This window comes from Harmonia axyridis, chromosome 3 (assembly GCF_914767665.1).
Source record: "Harmonia axyridis chromosome 3, icHarAxyr1.1, whole genome shotgun sequence".
NCBI classification, from domain to species: domain Eukaryota; kingdom Metazoa; phylum Arthropoda; class Insecta; order Coleoptera; family Coccinellidae; genus Harmonia; species Harmonia axyridis.
This window is the reverse complement of record NC_059503.1, coordinates 1820648-1845123: the sequence shown is the minus strand read 5'-3', so window position 1 is coordinate 1845123 and position 24476 is coordinate 1820648. Positions and strand designations below refer to the sequence as shown.

Below are 24476 nucleotides of genomic sequence, written 5' to 3'. Positions count from 1 at the left end.
GGTCGGAAGGCGATCCGAATTTTTTCACGCACCGTCACTGTTTTCTCGCGACGTCTACGGAATTTATTACCGGATGAAACGAGCTCACTAGTTACTGAATGAGTCACGTGGGTATTTTCGATCGGCGAAAATGACGACCTTTTCGGGAGTGATTTTCTTGGAAGATTGCGAGAGATTAAATTTGGGCTCCTTATCAAGAGAGATCGTTAAACAATTCTCAGAAATTTTAAGTTTCAGGTGGTAACATTCACATAGATGACACTCATGAATTTCAAGTTGAAATTATGAAATGAAGAGGTTTCATTGCGTTATTGAATCGTGTATCATTCGATTTTCATTCTAGAATTGGACTTTGAATGCCGTGGTTGAATTCGTTCGGATAAGCAAAAATTCACAATTTTAAAAGTGCGGATTTAATCATATTTGAATTTCGAATTCAGATGTAAGGTCAAGCAGAATAACAGAAGAAAAACCCAGTAGTTCTGTGACAACAGATCCCTACTGAATTGAAATTTTGCGTGTAAATATAAAGTAACAATTAAAATTTCGTGAAAAAAAGTATAATTACAGACAAAAATTGTCAGGAAAATAAATATCTCAGGAACCATTTGATTTTCTAAATTTATGTGAACATAAAATAAGGCCAATTGAAAAGTCCCCGGTCTGATTCACAGATGGCGGAGTTAATATTAAATCACAATCGATCGAAAGCAACAACGTGTTAATGATTCTTAGCAGTGTTTGAAGCTGTTTAAGTGCAAAAAACCTGAATTTTTGCGTCGATATGTGACAATGGATGAAATATGCCTCCATCATTTCACTCCGGAGTCCAATCGACAGTCAGCTGAGTGGACTGCATACGATGAACCGAATCCAAAGCGAGGAAAAACACAACAGTCAGCTGGCAAGGTTATGATATCAGTATTCTGGGATGCGCAAAGTATAATATTCCTTGATTACCTCCAAAAGGGGTCAGACCATCAATAGCGATTATTATAAAGCGTTATTGGATCGTTTAAAGGATGGAATCGTTAAAAAACGGCCCCATTTGAAGAAAAAAAGGTGCTGTTTCATCAAGACAATGCGCCGTGTCACAAATCAATGAAAACAATGGCAAAATTGCATGAATTGTGCTTCGAATTGCTTCTGCATCCACCGTATTCGCCAGATCTGGTCTCCAGCGACTTTTTCCTGTTCTCAGACCTCAAAAGAGTGCTCGCTGCAGGAAAGAAATTCAGCGCCAATGAAGAAGTATCGTCGAAACTGAGTCCTATTTTGAAGCGAATGACAATTCGTACAAAAAAAATGGTATCGAAAAGTTGGAAGATCGCTATAATCGCTGATTAACCCTCGAAGGCAACTATGTTGAATAATAAAATCGAATTTTGCCAAAAAAAATGTGTTTTACTATGGTAGACCGGAGACTTTAAATTGGCCTGTTACTACAGTTGAAAATCATTATTCAAAATTCGAGACTTATAGCTTCTCGCAAAAAAATAAAATATGTTTACCCACCCTATAATCAGTATTCTATGGGCCAGTATCTGAATGGCCGACCACTATATTGTGCATACGTAATTCTTTTTAAGATATACATTATCAGGATAAATTTCTTCTAATTAAAATGTGCAACGAAAAGCTCTCGATTTCACGTCAATTTTCCAATCGAAAGTACCTAAAGACACAAAATCGCTAAAGGTGCGACCCCACTAACACTCTTCCTCGTAGATATGCAAAACTCCTCTAATCAACGAAAAATCTACTTACATGCCTCATTTTTGACGAAATGCAAATAGAGCTCCATCTGATCACTACCACCACGCCACAGAACCCCTGCGAACATCAACCGTACGACGACGCGTGCATCTAGTTACCAATTACCACAAAAAGGAGCTCCCCAAGATTCCTTTCCAGTCCCACCCCAGTTTATTGTTTCTAACCAGTTCAGATCCTGTGTGCCGTTTTAATAATAAACTACCGTTGGGGTTCCCTCCGACTTCTTCTTCTTCTTCCCCGGATGTGTACGTTCCGTTTATAGAATTGGCCGAAACTTTGTGTCACCGCTTTTGGCGATTTCCGCCGGCTTTCGTCATCTGGGCAAGATATTTCCAGATAAATTGGAACAATGGATATTTGGATTGATCCGATTCGGAAATTGAATAGGTATCTGGCGATTAGAAGAGGAATGATAACTTTTACTTGGCGAATTGTTGTGTTCGTGGTCGGTATACAGGGTGGATTTTTGTGTTTTTTTAAGGCAACAGCGGACTTTGTCCAAATCTCTATAATTTTCGAATTTTTGTTCTCGAGTGATTGGGTTCGAATCACTAACGAATAATTCGAGGTCAACTTCAATTCTGCCAGTGCGTGTATGGGGTGTACCAAATTCGTTGCCCATTGAATGCATTTCAAGAACAGTAAAACTTAAGAAAAAATCTTCCAGAACCCCAATATTTTTTTCAAAATTATAACATATCAGAAATGACATAGTGAATATCTTGCTTAATTGCGTTTTTGAAAAAATACTGTTACAATTATTTCGCTATATCTTGGTTTCTGTTCTAAAACGTTTTTTTAAGGTTTAAATAATATATTAGGCCAATTGAAAAGCCCCCGGTCTGATGCACAGATGGCGGTGCTAGTATTAAATCCATATGAATTTCAGTTAGTACCAACCTTCAAACGATACGTGTCAAAATTTGACAGTAGTCCGACCGTTAGTAGTTTGTGAGATGTTGCGTTGTGAGTGTAGCTACTTTTGTTATTTGAAAAAAGATGGAAAAAAGAATTTCGTGTGCTGATAAAATATTGCTTTTTGAAGGGAAAAAACACAGTTGAAACAAAATCTTGGATTAATGAAGAGTTTCCGGGGTCTGCACCAGGAAAATCAACCATCATTGATTAGTATGCTAAGTTTAAACGTGGTGAAATGAGCACCGAAGACGGCGAACGCAGTGGACGCCCAAAAGAGGCTGTCACCGACGAAAAAATCAAAAAAGTTCACATAATTATTCTGAATGAAAGTAAAGTGAAGTTGATCGAGATGGCAGACATTGTGAAGATATCATCTGAACGTGTACATTGAATCATTCGCGAATATTTGTGCATGAGAAAGCTGTGTGACAAATTGGTGCCGCGCGAGCTCACAATCGATCAAAAGCAACAACGTGTTAATGATTCTGAGCAGTGTTTGAAGCTGTTTAAGTGCAATAATACTCATAACAACAGATTATAGAAATGCTGTACCGTTTTATAGAGACATAGAGGAGAGTCAGTGCTTTTTAAATGGGACACCCTATATTTTTTGAAAGTTTTTTTAGCTGATTTGTCGAAAAACATTCCGATACCGTTTTCGCAAGAATGTCATCGGTTTTAAAGATATTGAGTTCTTCGACTTCATTCTTGAATTAGGACAACTTTTATTCCTCAAAAACGTCAAAAATTTACAATTGATGAAAATATCGCAATTATCCAATATAATGAACAAAAAGTCTTGAATACGGTTCAGAATTTACTGGTGCGCCTCTGTAAAACACCAAAATGTTATGTGCATTCTCGGCTCGATAGGAATACAACCGAAATCACAGCCTTTATATTTATAATACACACATCGATAACGAAACCGTGTAGAAATGCATCTGAATAACAAACGCGCCGATGGAATCAATGGTGCCATTCAATTTGCCAGGAGCAATTAATGTTACCGTCTCTTTGTGCTCCATTCAGCATCCAGTTTTGTTATACATTCTCTCGTGGTCGATAACAGCCAAACAAAGATTCGTTTCACCGGTTCCAGAGCCGCAGCACATACTACCGGCCAATTATAAGACGAAATATTCGACGTCGAGGCTACCGGAGGTTGGACTTCCCCAAGGATGTATTTGTGGATCGACATTTTTTGGTACATACAACAATATCGATGGATAAGACGGTAGAGGGAAGTAAAAAGGCTCTGTTACTCAAAACTATCCAAATTTTGAGTATCAGTTGTTTGTTATGTCATAAATAATAGTTTATTAATGATATTATTTATAAGTGAGCCTTGAAAACATTGGCACCTCCGATGTGCAAGCGCTTTAAAGACACTCGTAAATTGATAAAGGGGTGAATATCAAGAGGATGTGACAAATCGAGTGGTTTTTGATTTAATGCGAACTCTGATTAATGATCAGTTTGAGGTTAATATGAGTAACAAAGCTTAACAAAATGAAGGTAATTTTCAATGGGAGTATTAAATTCAATTCGTTTTTCTAAATAATGCTGCAATAATGATTCATGATCATTATAGGTAATAATTTTTTTTAATGTTTCACTAATCGTCCATTCAAGCTTAGAAGAAAACCAGTTTACATGCTCAAAAAATTGACTTTGACCACTTGAGACTTGTTAATAGACCTTTTTATGACGGTAACCATGAAAATGTTCAATGCACAAAAACAAGAATTTCATTTATAAAATTCAATACAAATTATTCCATTGACACAATTTTTTTCATTTCAAAACTAAATCAACGAAAAAAATGCCGTAAATCCTAACCTAACAAGTGATATAGCACAGAATACGTGTCTGCAATGCATGTAAGGTTCACCAACCTACTAAATAAATATATACAACATACAACGATATTTATAGCGGGAAATTCACTGGATTTTTTTTTATTTTGAAGGGTGTTCGAATATAAGTTTCTGAAGCGTTTCAAAAGGTTTCTCTCGGTATCAGCATAGCTTCTATCATAAATACAGGATGCTCCACAATTGACGCAACGCTCTATTGAAATTTTGTTTGCGAAACAGTATCATTATGTTCCATCAGTTTTGTTTGGGAATCCACAGAGTGCACCAAAAAGTGTGACCAAACATATATTTTTCCTTTTCCTTTTTTTGATATGTTTTCGGCATCGATTTGCCTGTTATCATTATAAATATAATGGACGAAGAAAACCATAATGACATCATAAAAATTGCCACCGAATAAAAAACAGGGTGTCCCTTTTGAATCAGCCCAATATTAACGTTTGAATGAGTCATCTATTAATTGTCTCATTTCGAACACTCAGTAGAATTCTCAATGATTATCAATAAATCAGAACTCACCTTCGTTCTTCTAGTATTCACTTTCAAAATTTTATCCAAATAAATTCATTCATTCCGAAGTTATTAGGTTTTTAGAAAAATCCTCGGAAAAATCGAAATATCTCAAAAACGGCAAGTTTGAGCAACAACAAACTTTAATTCATTTATTCTATGCAATGTGAAAATTCAATAGAAACAAGATGTTCCCTGAGAAAAAACATATGGCTGGTCATTTACATTTTTTGGTTAGCCCTGTGTATTTCCAAACAATTTGAGAATGTAGATCTAAAGGAGCCTAATGATACTGTGTCGAAAAAATATAAAATGAAAATAAAGTGTCGCGTCAATGGCGGAAAACCCTTTGTAAGAATAATTCATAAGGTGAGGCTTGACCGGTAGTGTGTGGAACCTTTAGACCCATACACCCAAATGTCCCGAGTGTGTTCACACTTGCGGAATTGGATGCAGGTTGCAATCTTTCGTATCTCGACATTTTACATAAGTGCCATAACCTATGGTCGCTTTCTTGACCAGTTTATGTGTTCGACCGAGTGGTCAATAGCTCGGGTTGGATAACGTCGTTTTCCAGAATGTACGATATGCCGAGTTTTTCCATTCGAAATGTCAGACGTCTCGCTGAATTGTTGAAACAACAACGAGCCACGTGATTTATCAGTCGACAGGTGGAAATGGTATCTCAGGTGCGATGACCTGTAATGAATAGGTATTATACAGGACTTTTAAATATGAAAGTTTTAGATGACAAATTTGAAATGGTAGAAATGCCACTCGTTATGAAGGGTGTTTTCTTAGAGCTATAGAACTTTAAATTGCAATAAAACAACGATGGATTATTCGATTGACATGAATTTTATTTATCCGCAAGATAATCTTGTGGCATTACATTTTAAATATGATTTATGGCATATGACCGCCACGGCTGCCTCGGATGTAGTCCAATCTGGAGGTCCAATTTTCGATGACTTTTTCCAACATTTGTGGCCGTATATAGGCAATAACACGGCGAATGTTGTCTTCCAAATGGTCAAGGGTTTGTGGCTTATCCGCATCGACCAATGACTTTACATAGCTCCACAGAAAGTAGTCTAGCGGTGTTGAATCACACGATCTTGGAGGCCAATTCACAGGTCCAAAACGTGAAATTAGGCTGTCACCAAACGTGTCTTTCAATAAATGTTGCGCCGTCTTGTTGGAACCACAGCTCCTGGACATCATGGTTGTTCAATTCAGGAATGAAAAAGTTAGTAATCATGGCTCTATATCGATCACCATTGACTGTAACGTTCTGGCCATTTTTTTTTTGAAGAAGTACGGACCAATGATTCCACCAACCCATAAAGCCAAACAGTCAGTTTTTCTGGATGTAACGGTGTTTCGACATACACTTAAGGATTAGCTTCACTCCAAATGCGGCAGTTTTGTTTGTTGACGTAGCCATTCAACCAGAAGTGCGCTTCATCGCTAAACAAAATAAAATGGACGTAGTGCGCGATACGTATTCCGCACAGAACCATTATTTTCGAAATAAAGTTGCACTATTTGCAAGCGTTGTTTAGACGTGAGTCTATTCATGATGAATTGCCAAACCAAACTGAGAATAAATCACTTGAAGGCTGTTAAATCGGTCGCCATCTTGAACAGCAATGCTAACTTACATATAAAGTTATATACCTCGAAAAAAACACCCGTTATAAATAATATACAGGATAAATAATATACAGGATGTTCCTTAATTTGGGGAGATATTCTCGAGGGTATTCTAAAAGTCCACAGTGATTTTGGAAACTTTTCTATTCGATCTCATAAGTGACACTTATGGAATTGCAGTTGTAAATACAGAATAAAGCTATTACATTTTGTGCGATTTATACAGGATGTTCCTAAATTGAGGGTACAAAGAAAATGAGAGATTCCTTGGATAATTTTAAGAAAAAAAGTCCTATATTCCATATTTGGAAAATTTTTCACTCAATCACATAAATGACACTTATGGAATTGCAGTTGGAGAAAATATAGTAACGAATGGTCTCTGATTTTAAGGATTTGTATCCTCTGGAGTAGCAAATACATAACTATTAAAACATCGAAAAAAAACCACGAAAAACAATTTAATATCAAACGAAACATCGTGAAAAATGGAAAGGGTTCGAGGAAAGAGAACTTTATAATTGTTGCAGATTGTCGAGAGGAACCTTGTTTCGATCACATCATAATTTTTAGTGATTAGGCCAGGATTAATCTTCTTAAAACTGTCTGAGTATATTTGTCTTTGATACAATTCTCCACATTCTTAGACGATGATTGTCGAGTCTCGGTGCATTCCAACAATTCCTAAAATAGAGCCCGGTCCCACCCTGTCTTCAGAGGCGTCCCAGTCGCATTTGGCCCGAGGCTTCCTTCTTACGTTCTGACTTCATTCCTGACTGGTTGGATAGGTTTGGTTTTTAATAGTCGTCAAACGTGACCTTCTTTCGTGTTCTTACATAATAAGGACCGCTTATGCGCGAAAATGCTTATAAAAAAATCTAGACGACTTTTTCCTTTATTTCTGGTTTTGCGTTATCGATAAAAATCTCTGGCATATCATGGCATTTTCAAATTGAGAATCTTAGATGCAAAGAGGTATTGTGAATTTTAGACAACTTCACACAAAGTTTGTGAGGTCTATCGGCCATGAACACAAGACTTTTTTAAAGACTAAATAATAAAATTTGTGTAATTTTTCCAAAATGCTCTCAAATTCATGGGAATATTTCATTTCACTTCTGTGAGAATGATATGACTAACAAGAAAGACAAAGATCAATATTTGAGAAATTAACACTGCACTAAATAAATACGTCCCGAATCTAACCAGTAAAAACATATTTCTTTCTGAAAAACAAACAGGTGCTTTAACGCGTTTATTCAACTTCTTATTCATGCATTTTTTCCAAAAAATTTCGTTTCAATCTTCAAAACATTATCTCACAACTGACTAGTTTTGCATATGAATTCAACAAGACACATCAAAACGCAAAAGTTCGTCGCAAAAAAACGCTTTATCCTAGGCTTTATCTATTCTATGATTGATCATAGAATTCTGTGAGCAATCATAGAATGTAAATATTATGGCGTTTTTTTGCGACAAACTCTGAAAGACGTTTTATTATAATATACCAGTCACATACAGCCTGGAAATATGTCGCCTAAGTCTCCATATCCTGTGATTCGTCTTAAATATGAACGTTAAATATATTTCTTGTAGCGAAATCTAAAATACATTGACTTGAATAAATATCTGGAAGGAAAGTTCGTCGCAAAAAAATGCCTTAGCCTTCATTCTATAACGAATTATAGAATATAAACACTCAGGCATTTTTTTGCGACTTACTCTAAAGATGGAAGAATGAATGATAAGATTGTGATATTTTCATTTTTTTTACTCGTAACGAAAAACCTAGTGCTGAATAGGTTAAATGAATTTGCTGGCCACAGAAATCTTCATTGGGGTTCTGTCTATAGTTTAAGAGCAAAATACAATCTTGAAATAAATCCACTGACCTTTTTCTTTTTACTGAAACCTTTCAAATAGGAATATAGAATATATGAATTGAACCATCAGCATTCGAACAGACTCCCGGATTCCATGGCTCCAATTTTTATGAACGAACTGACAAACTTTACTTAATTAATTAAAATGATGTTTGAATAGGAATATTTTGATATTGTTTTGGGTAACTAATTTATTTTTCCATGGCGGAGGAAAAAGGAAGAATAAGACTGCCAGTGAGGCAGAGAAATTGAACTTTCCTGTCAATCAGAATATGACTTACGAGTGACATTGTTATTGTACGTTTGATTTTTTTTTTATTGAATTCGTGATTAAGCAGCTCTGAACAGGGTCAATGTGTGGGTGGATAACCCGTTTATGAATGCCAGGAAGAGTATTTTTTTGAATTAAATTACACGTAGATCTCAAACCATCTCTACTTTTCGCGAAACGCAGAAGACCAAGAATCATCCCACCTAGATCCTGCCCTGTGCTCGGATAACATATCGGAAGAATTCCGACCTTCGATGGGCTGGACCCGAGGCATTTCTGGTCGCCATCAACGCCGGTAACGGGGTCTCTCGGTCTTGTGTAGATGCCGGGTCTGGGCCCCACAGCTGTGCGAGCTGCTTTCCAACCTTTTTTTTCTCTCGTCCTCTCTTCTTGTTCCCTGTTCTACCGCACGCTTCCTCGTGGCTTGGTATCGGATTACGGTAGGACCGAGAACGTCTGTTCTTCCGGAAATTGAATGCAATCATTCACCTATTTGGCTCTGGAGGAACATTGGAGGTGACGCAGAAGTATGCAAGACTCGGTATGCGAGCAATCAACAGAGGTATAGTGGTCCACAGAAGTATTTCACTTCCTCTACCTTTTGTGTTTAATATTTGTTGTTCAGACTTTTCATCTTATTTCGTTTCAAGACACCTTCAGTTCCTTCTTGTTGATCATCAGTTACCTACTTCCAATTTTTAATTATTGTTGCAGTATGGAAAACTAATGATTCCCTTTTCAGTAACTTAAGGACCTAGTTCAGCTTCAATGTTGTTTTTTTGACCAGAAATACGTTGAATCAAATGAATTCAACAAGACACATCCAAACGGAAAAGTTGGTCGCAAAAAAGGCTTTGTCCGTGACATTCTATGATGGAAGAATTCTATGATAATCATAGAATGTATATTCTATGAATTAAATTAAATCTAAGTGGAAAAATTCCCTGGCAAAGACATTGACATTGAATTATATCATAAAGGGTGTTTTTTTAAAGCTATAGAACTTTAAATTGCAATAAAACAACGATGGATTATTCGATTGACATGAATTTTATTTATCCGCAAGATAATCTTGTGGCATTACATTTTGAATATGATTTCTGGCATATTACCGCCACGGCTAGCTCGGATGTAGTCCAATCTGGACGTCCAATTTTCGATGACTTTTTCCAACATTTGTGGCCGTATATCGGCAATAACACGGCGAATGTTGTCTTCCGAATGGTCAATGGTTTGTGGCTTATCCGCATAGACCAATGACTTTACATAGCCCCACAGAAAGTAATCTAGCTGTGTTAAATCACAAGATCTTGGAGGCCAATTCACAGGTCCAAAACGTGAAATTAGGCGGTCACCAAACGTGTCTTTCAATAAATCGATTGTGGCACGAGCTGTGCGACATGTTGCGCCGTCTTGTTGGAACCACAGCTCCTGGACATCATGGTTGTTCAATTCAGGAATGAAAAAGTTAGTAATCATGGCTCTATACCGATCACCATTGACTGTAACATTCTGGCCATCATCGTTTTTTAAGAAGTACGGACCAATGATTCCATCAGCCCATAAAGCGCACCAAACAGTCAGTTTTTCTGGATGTAACGGTGTTTCGACATACACTTGAGGATTAGCTTCAATCCAAATGCGGCAGTTTTGTTTGTTGACGTAGCCATTCAACCAGAAGTGCGCTTCATCGCTAAACAAAATAAAATGGACGTAGTGCGCGATACGTATTCCGCACAGAACGATTATTTTCGAAATAAAATTACACTATTTGCAAGCGTTGTTCAGGCGTGAGTCTATACATGATGAATTGCCAAACCAAACTGAGAATAAATCACTTGACAGCTGTTAAATCGGTCGCCATCTTGAACAGTAATGCCAACTTAAAGTTTTATACCTCGAAAAAAAACACCCTATATAAAGATGGAAGAATGAACGAAAATATTGTTATCGTGATATTTTCAAGGTTTTTTAACTAAATAGAATAACATTTATCGAATTCGTCGGCCACAGAACCCTTCAATGGTTTTCTATCATTTTTTGATCCTGATGTTATTATTTTGTTCATCTATGAAATATGTCATCTATCACTTTTTTGGGACAATTTCTCGAAGAAATAAAAAAAAAATTGAAATATTGAATTTCTGCTTGAATGGTTCAATTTTCCTTTTTATATACATGCCATTATATTTCGGCACAAAATCATGAAAGGATCTGTTTCAAATTACCTAAAACACACATTGTGGAACAAAATTCCTACTAAAAAAAACTGAGAAGGATCACTTTATAACAATCGATATCTCTGTTTGCATACAAGTAAGTAACAACAATGAAATAAATCATAACTAAGTCGTTTTAATTAATCCTTAATTAGGTAGTTCAAAGATTGAGAGAGATATCAATTTTATGTTATTTTCGATAATAAATCTGCATTAAAAAACTGTGTACGTAATTAACATTGTTATTATCACATTAAAAAAAAAGAGTCGAAATTGAATAATTTGCAAATTTTCAGGGTTCCATATGTACGATAGCAATCTAAAAAATCCATGGTCAAAAACCTAGATAAACCTTAAAAAAAATCAAAATGTTCTATCGCCTAACGAATTCAAAAATATTAAAACAGGAATATCAAATGAAAATATCCAGACACATCGATGATACAACTCTGCAATAACCACAGCATTCTCTAGAAAAATACTCCGCAGTTATAATACTATGTATTTATGTATAACCACAGTGTCACTTTGCCATATTTAAAGGCATCATTCTGCGCATTGTTGTGTAATCTAATATGTATAAATTATTTAAAGCTGACTTGGTTGTCACGGTTTAAGAGCATATAAAATAACCTTTCCTATCTGTGTTCTTGATATCTCGATCTTGTATAGCAGTTTTTAATTCCACTCTTTGGAAGGGTATTTTATTACACCAACATTCGCCTCTTTTGATCTTTATTTTTTACGAGCTTGATAACTTCGATCTGATTAATCATTTTTTATCTCACAACTGACTAGGTTTGCATTTACTATTCGTCAATGAATATAAATTCAACAAGGCACATCGAAACGAAAAAGTTAGTAGCAAAAAAACGCTTTCACCTAAATATTCTATGATGAATTATAGAATGTAAATAATATGGCATTTTTTTGCGATAAACTCTGAAAGGCTTTTGTTTTATAAAATCACACTCAGACGGAAAATATGTCGCTTCAGCCTTCATATGAATTGATTCGTCATAAAATAATGGACGTCATGTTTTTTCTTGTAGCAATCCCTAAATTACATTGAACTGAATAAGAATATAGATAGAAAGTTCATCGGAAAAATTCCTTCGCCTTCATTCCATAACGAATCAAAGAATATAGGTATATACTTAGGTCTTTTTCTGCAACATACTCTAATAGACGTTGAATTATATCATCTAATGAAGGTAGAATTAAGAACTAAAGTATGAACATACATCGTTCTTAAAAAATCTGAGCTACGAGGTGCCAAGTAGGTTATAATTGGAGATCCAATATCTCTAACTTTTATAGAACTTGTATTTTCTAAAATGTCTTTTACCGAACAAATTTTCCAGCTCACCTCGTACACATCAAAAATCTACGATTTCTCCCGATAAATCATAAACAAATATGTCATAAACATTTCCGGTACAGTAATTTTTTCATTTGAACAATCGTTCAGCGTCCGATGTCGAACATAAAACTATACACACAAAATCCTTCAATAGTTACTTAGTTAACAAAAAGCATAATTATATTCCAAACATTTCAAGGAATGAACAGTCGAAGGTAGAAGTGTTTTAAAAGCGGGACATCCAAATGCAAAAACAATCACAATGATCAGACGAATATGCAAATCCATATATTTAATCAGAATTCTTGTGCAGTGGCTCTTTAAACTTATATTTCGTGACGGCCGATCGGATAGTGTATCTTGTCTTGTAGGAAAAACAGCAGTTGTAACTGGAGGCAATTCAGGTGAGAATTCACATCATTGCAATAAAATACATATACCTGCTAACTCACGTAAAAAAAATTAATACAACAAGATAATTCACGACCAAAATAGTCAGAAGTCGATTTGTTGCAATGGCCCCCTAGATTTCCCGATCTTTCACCCATTGAACAAGTTTGGAACAGCGGCTTGAGATAAGATGCCACGAAAGAAAGTCCATCATCTCATTATTGGTACACTAAATCACTAAAAGACGACATAGAGGTCCAGTACATCACTCATTTTTTTCAATAGTTGAATTTTTATAAAATTTTGATCAACTCATAACCTAACCCTAAAAATTGTTGTAATAAATTTATATATTATTGTGTGTTCTTCAACTTCTTTTGTTGCCAACCTAACCTTACTAATTCTTCAGGAATAGGCTACGCCGTCTCAACTCTGCTAGCTTCCAGAGGTTGCAAAGTTATTATAGCAGACGTTCAAAATTCCGAAGAATCCACAAAACAAATAAAAGAAGATACGGGAAACTCAAACGTGACATGGAAACACCTAGACCTCTCTTCCTTCAGTTCCATAAGGGACTTCGCCAAGGAGGTTAACCACGAAGAAGGCAAAGTGGATATACTCATCAACAATGCAGGTATTGGGATCAGCAAAACGAAGGTTACCACGGACAACCTGAACAAAGTGATGCAGATCAATTTTTTCGGTCCTTTTCTCTTGACTCACCTTTTAGTCGGTAAGTGGAGAATCGCCAGGGGACAAGTTTGGACCCTTGTGGACCCCCGATTTTATGTTTTCCTGTTTTTCAGACTCTCTAAAAGCCACGAAGAAAGCTAGAGTGCTGTTTGCGAGCTCCATCCAGGCTTTCCAGTCAAATCTGACGTTGAAAAATCTGACAGAAGAACTGAACCCTTTGGAATTCAATGTGGAAGACGTGGGCAAGAGCTTGGAACTTTACTGCAACTCCAAGTTGTGCAACATTTTCTCGGCTCAGGAGTTTGCTGATAAACTTGGAAAATATGGCATACGAGTTAATTCGGCAGATCCTGGGGCAGTATTCACTGAACTTTTTTTATCTGGTCATGATTTCGAAGTGTGGTACATGAAGATAGTGAGAATGCTTAGGATCTTCAGGTTGATGCTCTATTTTATCGGAGAGGTAGGTAGTAACTTAGTTCTCGAACAATTCATCTGGTGATAATGCTTTGATCTCAATGAAGTGTGAATTTATTTGGTTTGAACAGCTGACCCTTCTTGACGTTTGACTTGTTAGGTTAGAATTTGCAATGTTTTCTTTATGTTTGAAATGAGTTTCTAACGGCGGAATTCTTTCATGAATTTTATTGATTTGAAAAGAATAAAAAAATAGAAACAGTCACACGGGGTCAAATCTGGTTAATTATGTGGTTCTGGAACAACTATATCTTCATTATTGATGAAATAATACCAGTATTCGTTGGTGAAAAAAAAGTAGAATTTTAGAGTGATAATTCTTCATCGTACAGATCAATTCAATTCGAAATAGGTGACAAAATAATTGTGTGAACCCAAAATCCGCTACAATTAAAAAATAAACAAGGCAAATGTTATTAAATTGATGTCAGCTGATCCAAACGAACATTCCAAAAACTATTCAATCCACAGCGTGGGTATTTTTCTCGGTAAATAATTAATTGGCCAATTCGATACTTGACTATATTCTATTTCTGATAGCTCAAATTGACTAATTTATTAGATCGAATCATTTGTTATTATTGGTTATTGGAAATTAGGGAAGTCCGCAAGGATCTGTTCCGAGTCCATTCATCTTATCGCTAATGACCTAGTTACTTACAAGTTTTTCTCACAATGTGTACAATTAAAAAATATTGCTTCCTATCGGATTTCCTGCTAATTTAATGAATATGATTTCAGGATAATTTCGGAGGTGCCCAAACACTCTTCCATCTAGCTTCAAGTAAAAATATCGAGAATGTAACAGGACAGAATTACTTCCGTTGTCGGCCTTTTGTAAAGCCTTCCATACTCGACGATCCAAGATTCTGCTACGAACTTTGGAAAAAGACTGAAGCAATCGTCAAACTAAGTCAAGAAGAAAAATTATGACGACATTTGAAAATACCGAGAAAATTGTAACACAAAACTTTTTGTAACTAAGGAAAGTTTCGATTAAATGTAAAGTAACATTGTCAACTTGCCGTTATCTGATCCTATAAGATCAAAGGTGCCGTCATCTTTTTCGACAATACTGTACATCATGTGAGTAGCCTTGAACTTGGACATGGGTCGAAACAACACTTTAAAAAACCTCTTTCAAAACACAATAATTTTATAGCACCAACTGTTCAGACCTTTTAACGATCATGCAAAATATAAAATATCACGATTATTGTTTGCAGCAGCAGGAAGATACCTTGATAAGAAAAGGAATGATATTTATCAAATATAAACATCGTTCCAATTACGGCACTGATTAAGGAAAGAAAACACAAAGCGACTCTAACATCGTAAGGATTCTAGTAGGTAAAAAAACTCCTGTAATCGGATTATTGGACAAATGCCCGACAATTAGAATGCCAGTGGATTTTCCTCACACCTAAGACGATAAGGTTCGTATGTAGGGCCTAAAAATAAACAGCAAAAACGAAAACTTATCAAACGGGATACAAAATAAGGCCTTTACAATTTTTAATAATACTAATTCCCTACTTTCAGTTACTTAAAAGGAAAATATCGGCCAAATTTTTAAATTCAGGGAAAAAGTGGCAATTTCATATCAATAAAAACAATTATCGCTCACCAGACAAAAATTATTTTGACCATATGACAAAAGTTTGTAGATCTCACAGATCAACGTAAACTTTCACAAATAAATTTAAAAAATTCAACACAAGAATTATCAGATTTGCATTTGAAAGGATGTCTCATTGAATTTTAACAAGGTGATTTATTTGAACTCGTAAAAGTCTGGGTTGTCAAATAACTCGTGTGACATCATCAATGGATCAACAAACCGCTAAGATGAATTAACCACAACTTCCTAATTAAAGAGATGAAGACGTATGTCTCATTATCACCGGATGGACAAGATCATCGTTCTAGGTTTATTCTAGAATTTAAAAACCTCCTTGTGTTTATGAGGTATCTTTGGATGATCTTGTGAATTTTATCTTATTTCTCGATCATAGTAGGTCAGTATATGAAGATGACTTCGTGGTTGTTTACAGGCGTGAAGAACTGCGAAACTAAAAGTCTCGTAGAACATAAACATAAAAACACCGCCCTTTCACCTATAATACCGATTCCATTCACTCACCCAAAGAAATTTTTTTTTATTCTGCTAATCCAAGACTAGGTCAGTTCACAACGGACAAAAAAACAACAGTTCAATTTCGAATTAACAACCCGAGTTCTCCAGTAAATGTTTAATTGGCAGCAGTTCAGTTCACATAATTCCTCTATAAAATTTCAACAAATCACCAAAACCAGCACGTTCAACTTTTAATATTAATAGAGCATGGTAAAACAACTCGACAATCAAGCACTCAACAGGTGTCCATCGGTTAACTGACGGGAAGGTTCGTTTTCCGCAAAATCTAATCGAAAAGACGCGGCTGATCTGGAATGTTGTTGTCCTGTTGTTATCTCCTTCTGGACCGCTGAATCCCCATCGGATAGAAAGAGATGAGAATAAGGGGAAACCAGGTACAGACACCTGTAAGGTATTCTCCTTCTTATACCACAGATGGCAGAACTTTAACTTACAGTTTTCTTCACTAAGGAGGCAGATGGCGTGACTTTTAAATGGCGTCGGTTGGCACAACAAATTTTGCATGTATAGACTATTTTTTTAGTTTGAGCATACATTCAAAATACAACTCAAATATGTAGACGAAATCATATTAAAAACAATATTACCTTTATGCCAACCGCCGCCATATTGAACTTTATTTTTGGCAAATGATTAAAAAAAATTTCAAATGTAATGTATGGTTTTTATTTTATATTCGACACAAGAGGTCCTTATAAATATTTTACAAAAATTGACTTTATATTCTATATACACAAAGATGAAAATCAACAAGAAACTCTAACAAATGAACATGTTCAATAATCAACCTCCATTAAATCTTCATAGTCTGAGTCGCTTGCATCCTCTGGTACTTCTCGAACTTTAGAATTTTTCTCAGCTAATTCTATTAACTTGAGTGCTATCTTCGATGTATGTACATTGTAATCATTACTGAAAAATTGGAAGTTATAAATGTGCAAAATTTCAGAAAATAATATTAGTAAAATTATAATGCTTGAAATAAAGTAAAAAACTTACATTTTAGACAATTCTCTATATCTTCTCTGAACAATTTTTTCAAGTGCCACTAGTGCTGGTATTGCTTTGTCCTTTTGTACAGGTAACCTTCGTACGACTGATTTAGTCCAAACCAAATAAAATTCCAAATGATTAGACTTTTCCATAAGTTCGGCTAATATAATCACCAACTTTTCTACATATTGTAGGTTCAAACTTCCAACAGTCAAATCAACTGAAAAAATTCATTAATTCATTAAATCCTGTGTGAAACTGAGATATTCCGCACGACTTTGTTCTACAAAGCATGGCAAAATCAACAGATTTGCCACAGAACTAAAGAAAGCGGGTCAAAGCTCAAGTAATGGGTGTTTTTTTAGAGCTATAGAACTTTAAATTGCAATAAAACAACGATGGATTATTCGATTGGCATGAATTTTATTTATCCGCAAGATAATCTTGTGGCATTACATTTTAAATATGATTTCTGGCACTTGACCGCCACGGCTGGCTTGGATGTAGTCCAATCTGGACGTCCAATTTTCGATGACTTTTTCCAACATTTGTGGCCGTATATCGGCAATAACACGGCGAATGTTGTCTTCCAAATGGTCAAGGGTTTGTGGCTTATCCGCATAGACCAATGACTTTACATAGCTCCACAGAAAGTAGTCTAGCGGTGTTAAATCACAAGATCTTGGAGGCCAATTCACAGGTCCAAAACGTGAAATTAGGCGGTCACCAAACGTGTCTTTCAATAAATCGATTGTGGCACGAGCTGTGCGACATGTTGCGCCGTCTTGTTGGAACCACAGCTCCTGGACATCATGGTTGTTCAATTCAGGAATGAAAAAGTTAGTAATCATGGCTCTATACCGATCACCATTGACTGTAACGTTCTGGCCATCATCTTTTTGAAGAAGTACGGACCAATGATTCCACCAGCCCATAAAGCGCACCAAACAGTCAGTTTTTCTGGATGTAACGGTGTTTCGACATACACTTGAGGATTAGCTTCACTCCAAATGCGGCAGTTTTGTTTGTTGACGTGGCCATTCAACCAGAAGTGCGCTTCATCGCTAAACAAAATAAAATGGACGTAGTGCGCGATACGTATTCCGGACAGTACCATTATTTTCGAAATAAAATTGCACTATTTGCAAGCGTTGATCAGGCGTGAGTCTATTCTTGATGAATTGCCAAACCAAACTGAGAATAAATCGGTCGCCATCTTGAACAGTAATGCCAACTTAAAGTTATATACCACGAAAAAAAACACCTGTTATTTAGCCGTTTATCAATGCGAAACGTAAAACAAACTCACCATCTTTAACGGGGATACTCTCAATCACCTCATTGATCAATTTGGGCTCGTTCAACCTTATGGACATCGTTAAAGCTGAAAAAAGAAACAAATAACAACACACATCATAACTTGCCTAGAAAAGAACATACCCTGCGAGTACTCCTCCGCCGAGAGAGATTTTTTCACAGCAGCCGGTGTAATGCCAATTTGTAGGTCCCAAGGGTCGAAGACCATGCCCATATTGAGCGAATAGATCAATATGCCTTCTGTGGTGGCTGCTGCCCATTGCTGACTCGATGGTGAGAACTGAAGGGAGTAAACCCTCACTTCCGGCTTGTGCACCCTGGCTGCCAAATCTCCTTTTCTTACGCCGGGCAACTTGATAGCCACGTGGCCACCTACCCTCTCTTCCCTTCCCTCCACAAGGGCCAAATTGCCGAATTCGGTCATTTTTCTACGGTTTATGAAATCCTATGGGAAAAATATGCATTTGAATATTAAGTTTTTCGAGTTCAAGCAATGGATAGAATATTTGACTCTAATTCATGAAATATTTACAAAAGTTTTATGAACGTTTTGATAACGATGTTTTCATATTCAGAAATTAAAAGTTACTAAATACATCAGCAAAAATAAGCAATCAAAAAATCTACAAGTCAAGTACCAAAAAAGTGTAAATACTTTTTGTTCATCTGAATATATAAAATTCTATACAGGGTGATTCACCGGGATGGCCTATTAGACGTTTATGGAAAACTAATCATAATTTTGAGCTGAAAATTTGCATATTGTGGTTTGAGGCAATGATCTTTCTTCCTAAAATATTTATAGATCTCTACAACTTCCGGTTATACCGGAAACAGACTACTACTGCCTTATTTCAAATGGCACACCCAGTATATTATTGCATCATTAGATAGCTTTTTTGATGGCAATTTCGGCAATATGCCATTCCTTGGAAAAAATTCAACGGTTCATGAGTTATTGGGATTCTTATGAAAAAAATGGTGGCGATAGGGACTCACATTTTATTTAATATTACCGCAGAAAGAGCTTTTTCCAAAAAAATTTTTTTTTCGATTCCGCAAATACGTATTATAATTTTTATGTTTGCGGTTAGGACCAAACATGTACAGGGTGTTTATAAGAGGATCATGAACTTGGACAACTAAAATTCATCAAAACTCAAGATTTTCAAATTAGAACCTATATTTTTCATTATTTCAGTCGATACTACGTCCAAAAATAGTGGGGGTTACTTAAGCAAACCCTATACCTAAAATGAACACTTTAAGAGTTATCGAGGAAGAACTTTAAATGAGGAAAAACCGCTATACTGTGTGGATTAGTCTGCGATTTCCGAAAAACACAAAAAGAAACTGAAATTCGATGTTTTCATAACTAAATTTGACATGTCAAGAATTGCAATGAATTATTCGTAATTGAAAATTGTATTGGTTTATGGATTTCTCAACAATCCCAACGAAAAATTAATTAAAGTTCATGAAATGTAAAATTTAGTTATCCAAACATCGAATTTAATTTCTTTCTGTGTTTTACGGAAGTAACAGACAGTTATTCCACAGTTATAAATAGCGGTTTTTCCTCATTTGAAGTTCTTCCCTGATAACTCTTGAAGTATTCATTTTAGGTATAGGGTTTACTTGAGTAATCACAACTATTTTTGTACTTAGTATCGACTGAAATAATAAAAAATATAGATCAAATAATTTGACAACTTTGTGTCTAATCCTTCACAATAATATATCTGTATGATATATTCAGTTTATTTTTGTCTTGGAATATATTCCAATTCTAAAAATGACAAATTTAATAATCAACCAAAAGAAAAATTCAAAATGACTAAAACTGTACAAATTGAGTAAACGGTTAATAAATTGAACAACTAAATTAACATAAAGACAGACGTACGTTTCGGAATTTTTGTATTTAATAATACAATTTTTCCTCATCAGTGCCTTATAGTTCAACGGAATTATTAAATTTACAAACTTTAATAATTCCGTTGAACTATAAGGCACTGATGAGGAAAAATTGTATTATTAAATACAAAAATTCCGAAACGTACGTCTGTCTTTATGTTAATTTAGTTGTTCAATTTATTAACCGTTTACTCCATTTGTACAGTTTTAGTCATTTTGAATTTTTCTTTTGGTTGATTATTAAATTTGTCATTTTTAGAATTGGAATATATTCCAAGACAAAAATAAACTGAATATATCATACAGATATATTATTGTGAAGGATTAGACACAAAGTTGTCAAATTATTTGATTTATATTAAATATCCTTCATCTAGAAGACTCATTAAACTTTTATAAAAAATATAGGTTCTAATTTGAAAATCTTGAGTTTTGATGAATTTGAGTTGTCCAAGTTCATGATCCTCTTATAAACACCCTGTACATTTTTGGTCCAAGCAGAAAACAGTCTTATAATACTACGTATTTGCGGAATCGAAAAAGAAAAAAAATTTTTCGAAAAAAGCTTTTTCTGCTGAAATATTCAAAAAAATGAATCGCCACCTTTTTTTTCATAAGAATCCCAATAACTCATGAACCGTTGAATTTTTCCCAAGGTATGGCCTATTGCCATCAAAAAAGCTTTCTAATGATGCAATAATATACTGGGTGTGCCATTTGAAATGAGGAAGTAGAAGTCTGTTTCCGGTATAACCGAAAGTTGTAGAGATCTGAAAATATTATAGGGAGAAAGATCATTGTCTCAAACCACAATATGCAAATTTTCAGCTCGAAATTATGATTAGTTTTCCATAAACGTCTAATAGGCCATCCCGGTGAATCACCCTGTATATTGACAACTTTAAAAATACTCACATCTACAGCATCAAGAGATCGATTCTGAGTGATTTCGATCTTTTTCACCAATAACCTCTCCTTTATGTGATAAATACAGATGTTTTTCGATTGTCCACCTGCCAAAATATACTCTCCATCTGCAGAATAGCATAAGGTTGTGAACGCCCTGGAAAAATAAACCAAAATCAATATTTTCAACCAAAAAAACGCTAAAATATAGCCATATCATTATAATAATAGCAACTTACTTTGCTTCCAACGATTTCTTCGCAGTAATCAAGTCAGTCTCGGACCTGCCACTACCAAGATCGAGTCTGCCATCAATCGTACCCGTCTGCGATGATGTCTTCACATCGAAGAAGTGTATCTGGCCGTTCAAGGTGGCCACAGCTACTTCGTGTCCTTTTGGATTGAAAACGATGCACATGCCATCTGACGTCAATTCAATGCTCTCATTAGCTGAACCTTTCTCGATAGCTTCCCAAATCCTCAACGTTTTATCCCAAGAGGTGGAGACCAGTGTCGTGCTGGTTATGAGAGGGGAGAAGGCCAGACTGCCCTGAAAAATAAATGTGAAAATTAAGAAAAATGGATAAACTAGCAATTTAGGGTTGTTACACAATTTATAAGAATGGCTAAATCAATTTTTTGGATGTTTGATTTGTTCGAATGAGCCTTAAAAAAATACTTACAACTGGTCCTTGATGTCCACTCAATATTTCCACCAGTTTGCCTGTTTTAACTGACCATAAGTGTATTTCAAAAACGTCTTGAGCACCAGCTGCTACAAATTCTCCGCTACAATCAACAGCAACACACGCAAATTGTACTGGTCTGGTGCCGGCAAAAGTTCTGAAGTTGACATAGCTAAAAATAAAAAACAATGACAATATCACAAAAAGGTGAAACCATAGCAAATTGTAAACTTCCCAGATAGTTGGACCTAAACTTTCCAGTGGAAAAAATACAAAAACGAATAATATTGCTTTTGTTATTAGAAAACAAACTAAAACTTACCTTGCCAAATTATATGCTCGCACAGTACCATCCAGAGATGCAGTCACGATGAATTTCTTATTCCCACAAAAAGCTATAGCTGATACAGCACTCGAATGGTCATTGAAGGCCTTGTAACAGTATCCGGAAGTAACGTCCCATAGTTTCATCAGCCCATCTTCTCCACCACTGGCTATCCACTTACCATCCAATGAGTAGGAGACACACGATGTGCTAGTGCCGTGACTTTGTTGTTTCAGTATGAAATTTTCACCTTGAGAAGAACAAATTGTTAGAGTTTTTTTTAGAGGTAGTTTTTAGTGGAAAACTTTTCAAACTTTTTTAATTCTTTTAGATTTCCCAAACTATTTTTTAGTTTTTAGTCATTTGTACGTTTTGTTATGATTAATAATTGAAAAGAAATAAACACTGTATACTATATACCAAACTTAATAGTTAAAACTCACTCTGCCATTCCCAAACGATAAGCTCTCCTAATAGGGAACACCCTAAAGCAATCCAGTCACCAGTTCCATTGAAAGACATAGTAGATATTCTTGAATTGGATACATTGAAATTACTTATTAAACTTACATGAGGCATTTCGTACATGTAAAAAGATCCATTCGAGAAACCTGAAATTAAACAATATTGAAAACTCCATCGAACAAATAGAAAAAGAAAAAGTTTCCTTACCTACTATTAAGATTTTTATGTTTACATTATAATCTACTGACGATAATATCACTTCTCTATCGTTTTTTCTGGGTTCATCGGCCAAATAATGTCTGTCTAATTTTTTATAAAAAAATTTATCTGAAGTTTTAACTTTGTCATCGTTATCTAATTCATTGCTTTCTTCATTACGTTTTCTGAGAGCTTTGGCAATATCGGATTCTGATCTTTCTATTGCTCTAACTTCATCTATACTGTCTTCTTCTTCCTCTTCTTTTTTCTGAAAAAAGTGATGACAAATGTAACGAATTGAAAATTTCTATGGAAGTTAGTGGTAGATTATTTCACATAATGGACAGAAATATGTCAGTTTAAAGCCTACCTTTTTTGTCTTTGAAGTTTTTGTTTGTGGTATCAAATCTTCAGGGTTCAAATTGCATTCCCAAATGCACATTTGACCATTTTTACTCAGTGTTGTTAGGTCATAAGTGTCCTTTTCAAAGAAACAACCAACAATGCTATCTGTATGATTTCTTACAGCTGTAATTTGGAAATTGGAGTATTTTTCCATCGCATGAACTCTCACAGTCATATCTTTGGCACCAACTGCCAATAAACGAGAATCTGACGACCAACTCAAACAAGTGGTTTCATCAGTAGCTGTGTGAAAAACACGCTCCATGACGAATGGATTGTATTGACCTGAGAACTGACCAGGAGCTTTGAACACGAAAACTGAAAAAAAAAAAGTATTTAGATAATAATAGTGAATGTTAGATAAACTAAACTCACCATTGTTTTCTTTGCATACAGCGAAATGTTTTCCATCTGGACTAAACTTCACACACCTAACTTTTCCTTTGAAACGATAGCTATGAACAACTGTCAATGAGATTAAACTTATCATATGAGCTTCACCTTCTTCATTGATAGCTATCAAGGTACAACCATTGGGACTTAAATCCATACAAACATAATTGAATCTGCTCTCTATTGGTAAAGTGACCACTTTATAACTGAAAAGGAAACAAGTATTAGTTTAAGAAAAATAATTTGCACTAGACACTCACTTTCTCACATCATAAATTTTGATTTTATTCGATACCAGACTAATCAGCGAGTTTCCATCAGGTGTGAATACGAGATTGCCTCTTGTATAAGCTCTCCCCAGCAGGTTGCTGAACTGAAAATGATAGAAGATTAACATAAGAATTTAATTTTTTTGTTTTTATAGTACCTTGTATGAGAACCTCATTCTAAATTATCACAAAATAGGTACATAAATTCAAAAATATCAACAAACGTGAAAGAATAGATCCTTTTAACCTCAATTAAGATGCATCTTAACCTCAATAAAAATTTGAATGACTATCATAGAAGTGGATAACTTTCACTGTCATAAAAGAGTATTAAATTTTCTTACTTACCGTCTTTGATGCGAGTTTTGCATTTATGTTTTCGGCCATTGATCGGAAAACAATAAG

General features: G+C 35.3%; 3 protein-coding genes across 4 annotated transcripts in view; 1 reads left to right on the top strand and 2 right to left on the bottom strand.

The window, feature by feature from the left end:
- Positions 1 to 15164, bottom strand: part of LOC123676981 (spectrin alpha chain, non-erythrocytic 1) — a 45495-nt gene extending 30331 nt beyond the window's left edge. For both annotated transcript variants that reach the window (XM_045613349.1, XM_045613350.1), the window contains exon 1: positions 15065 to 15164. In XM_045613349.1, the coding sequence (XP_045469305.1) occupies positions 15065 to 15149 (85 nt within the window). In that variant the 5' untranslated portion in view covers positions 15150 to 15164. The remainder of the gene's footprint in view (positions 1 to 15064) is intronic.
- Positions 12582 to 15059, top strand: LOC123676983 (dehydrogenase/reductase SDR family member 13-like). The gene is made up of 4 exons (XM_045613353.1): positions 12582 to 12883; positions 13279 to 13602; positions 13676 to 14025; positions 14781 to 15059. The coding sequence occupies exons 1-4, from the start codon at positions 12742 to 12744 to the stop codon at positions 14970 to 14972; spliced, it is 1008 nt and encodes a 335-aa protein (XP_045469309.1). The 5' UTR covers positions 12582 to 12741; the 3' UTR covers positions 14973 to 15059.
- Positions 15165 to 16847: 1683 nt separating the features above from the next.
- LOC123676138 (periodic tryptophan protein 2 homolog) lies at positions 16848 to 24341 on the bottom strand. The gene is made up of 14 exons (XM_045611862.1): positions 24230 to 24341; positions 24063 to 24175; positions 23785 to 24008; positions 23375 to 23727; positions 23014 to 23272; positions 22785 to 22952; positions 22339 to 22591; positions 22014 to 22188; positions 21570 to 21880; positions 21340 to 21487; positions 18631 to 18952; positions 18500 to 18574; positions 17197 to 17410; positions 16848 to 17109 (listed from the first exon to the last, which is right to left on the bottom strand). The coding sequence occupies exons 1-14, from the start codon at positions 24245 to 24247 to the stop codon at positions 16974 to 16976; spliced, it is 2769 nt and encodes a 922-aa protein (XP_045467818.1). The 5' UTR covers positions 24248 to 24341; the 3' UTR covers positions 16848 to 16973.
- Positions 24342 to 24476: the final 135 nt, after the last annotated feature.

Bases quoted from the DNA above. Each gene is read 5' to 3' on its own strand.
- LOC123676983 (XM_045613353.1), top strand. From the start codon at position 12,742: ATGATCAGACGAATATGCAAATCCATATATTTAATCAGAATTCTTGTG. The intron at 12,884-13,278 runs GTGAGAATTCAC...CTAATTCTTCAG, and splicing joins TGTAACTGGAGGCAATTCAG to GAATAGGCTACGCCGTCTCA. The intron at 13,603-13,675 runs GTAAGTGGAGAA...CCTGTTTTTCAG, and splicing joins CTTGACTCACCTTTTAGTCG to ACTCTCTAAAAGCCACGAAG.
- LOC123676138 (XM_045611862.1), bottom strand. The intron at 22,592-22,784 runs GTGAGTTTTAAC...GTTCTTCTCAAG, and splicing joins TATCGTTTGGGAATGGCAGA to GTGAAAATTTCATACTGAAA. The intron at 17,411-18,499 runs GTGAGTTTGTTT...GAATTTTTTCAG, and splicing joins GAGTATCCCCGTTAAAGATG to TTGATTTGACTGTTGGAAGT.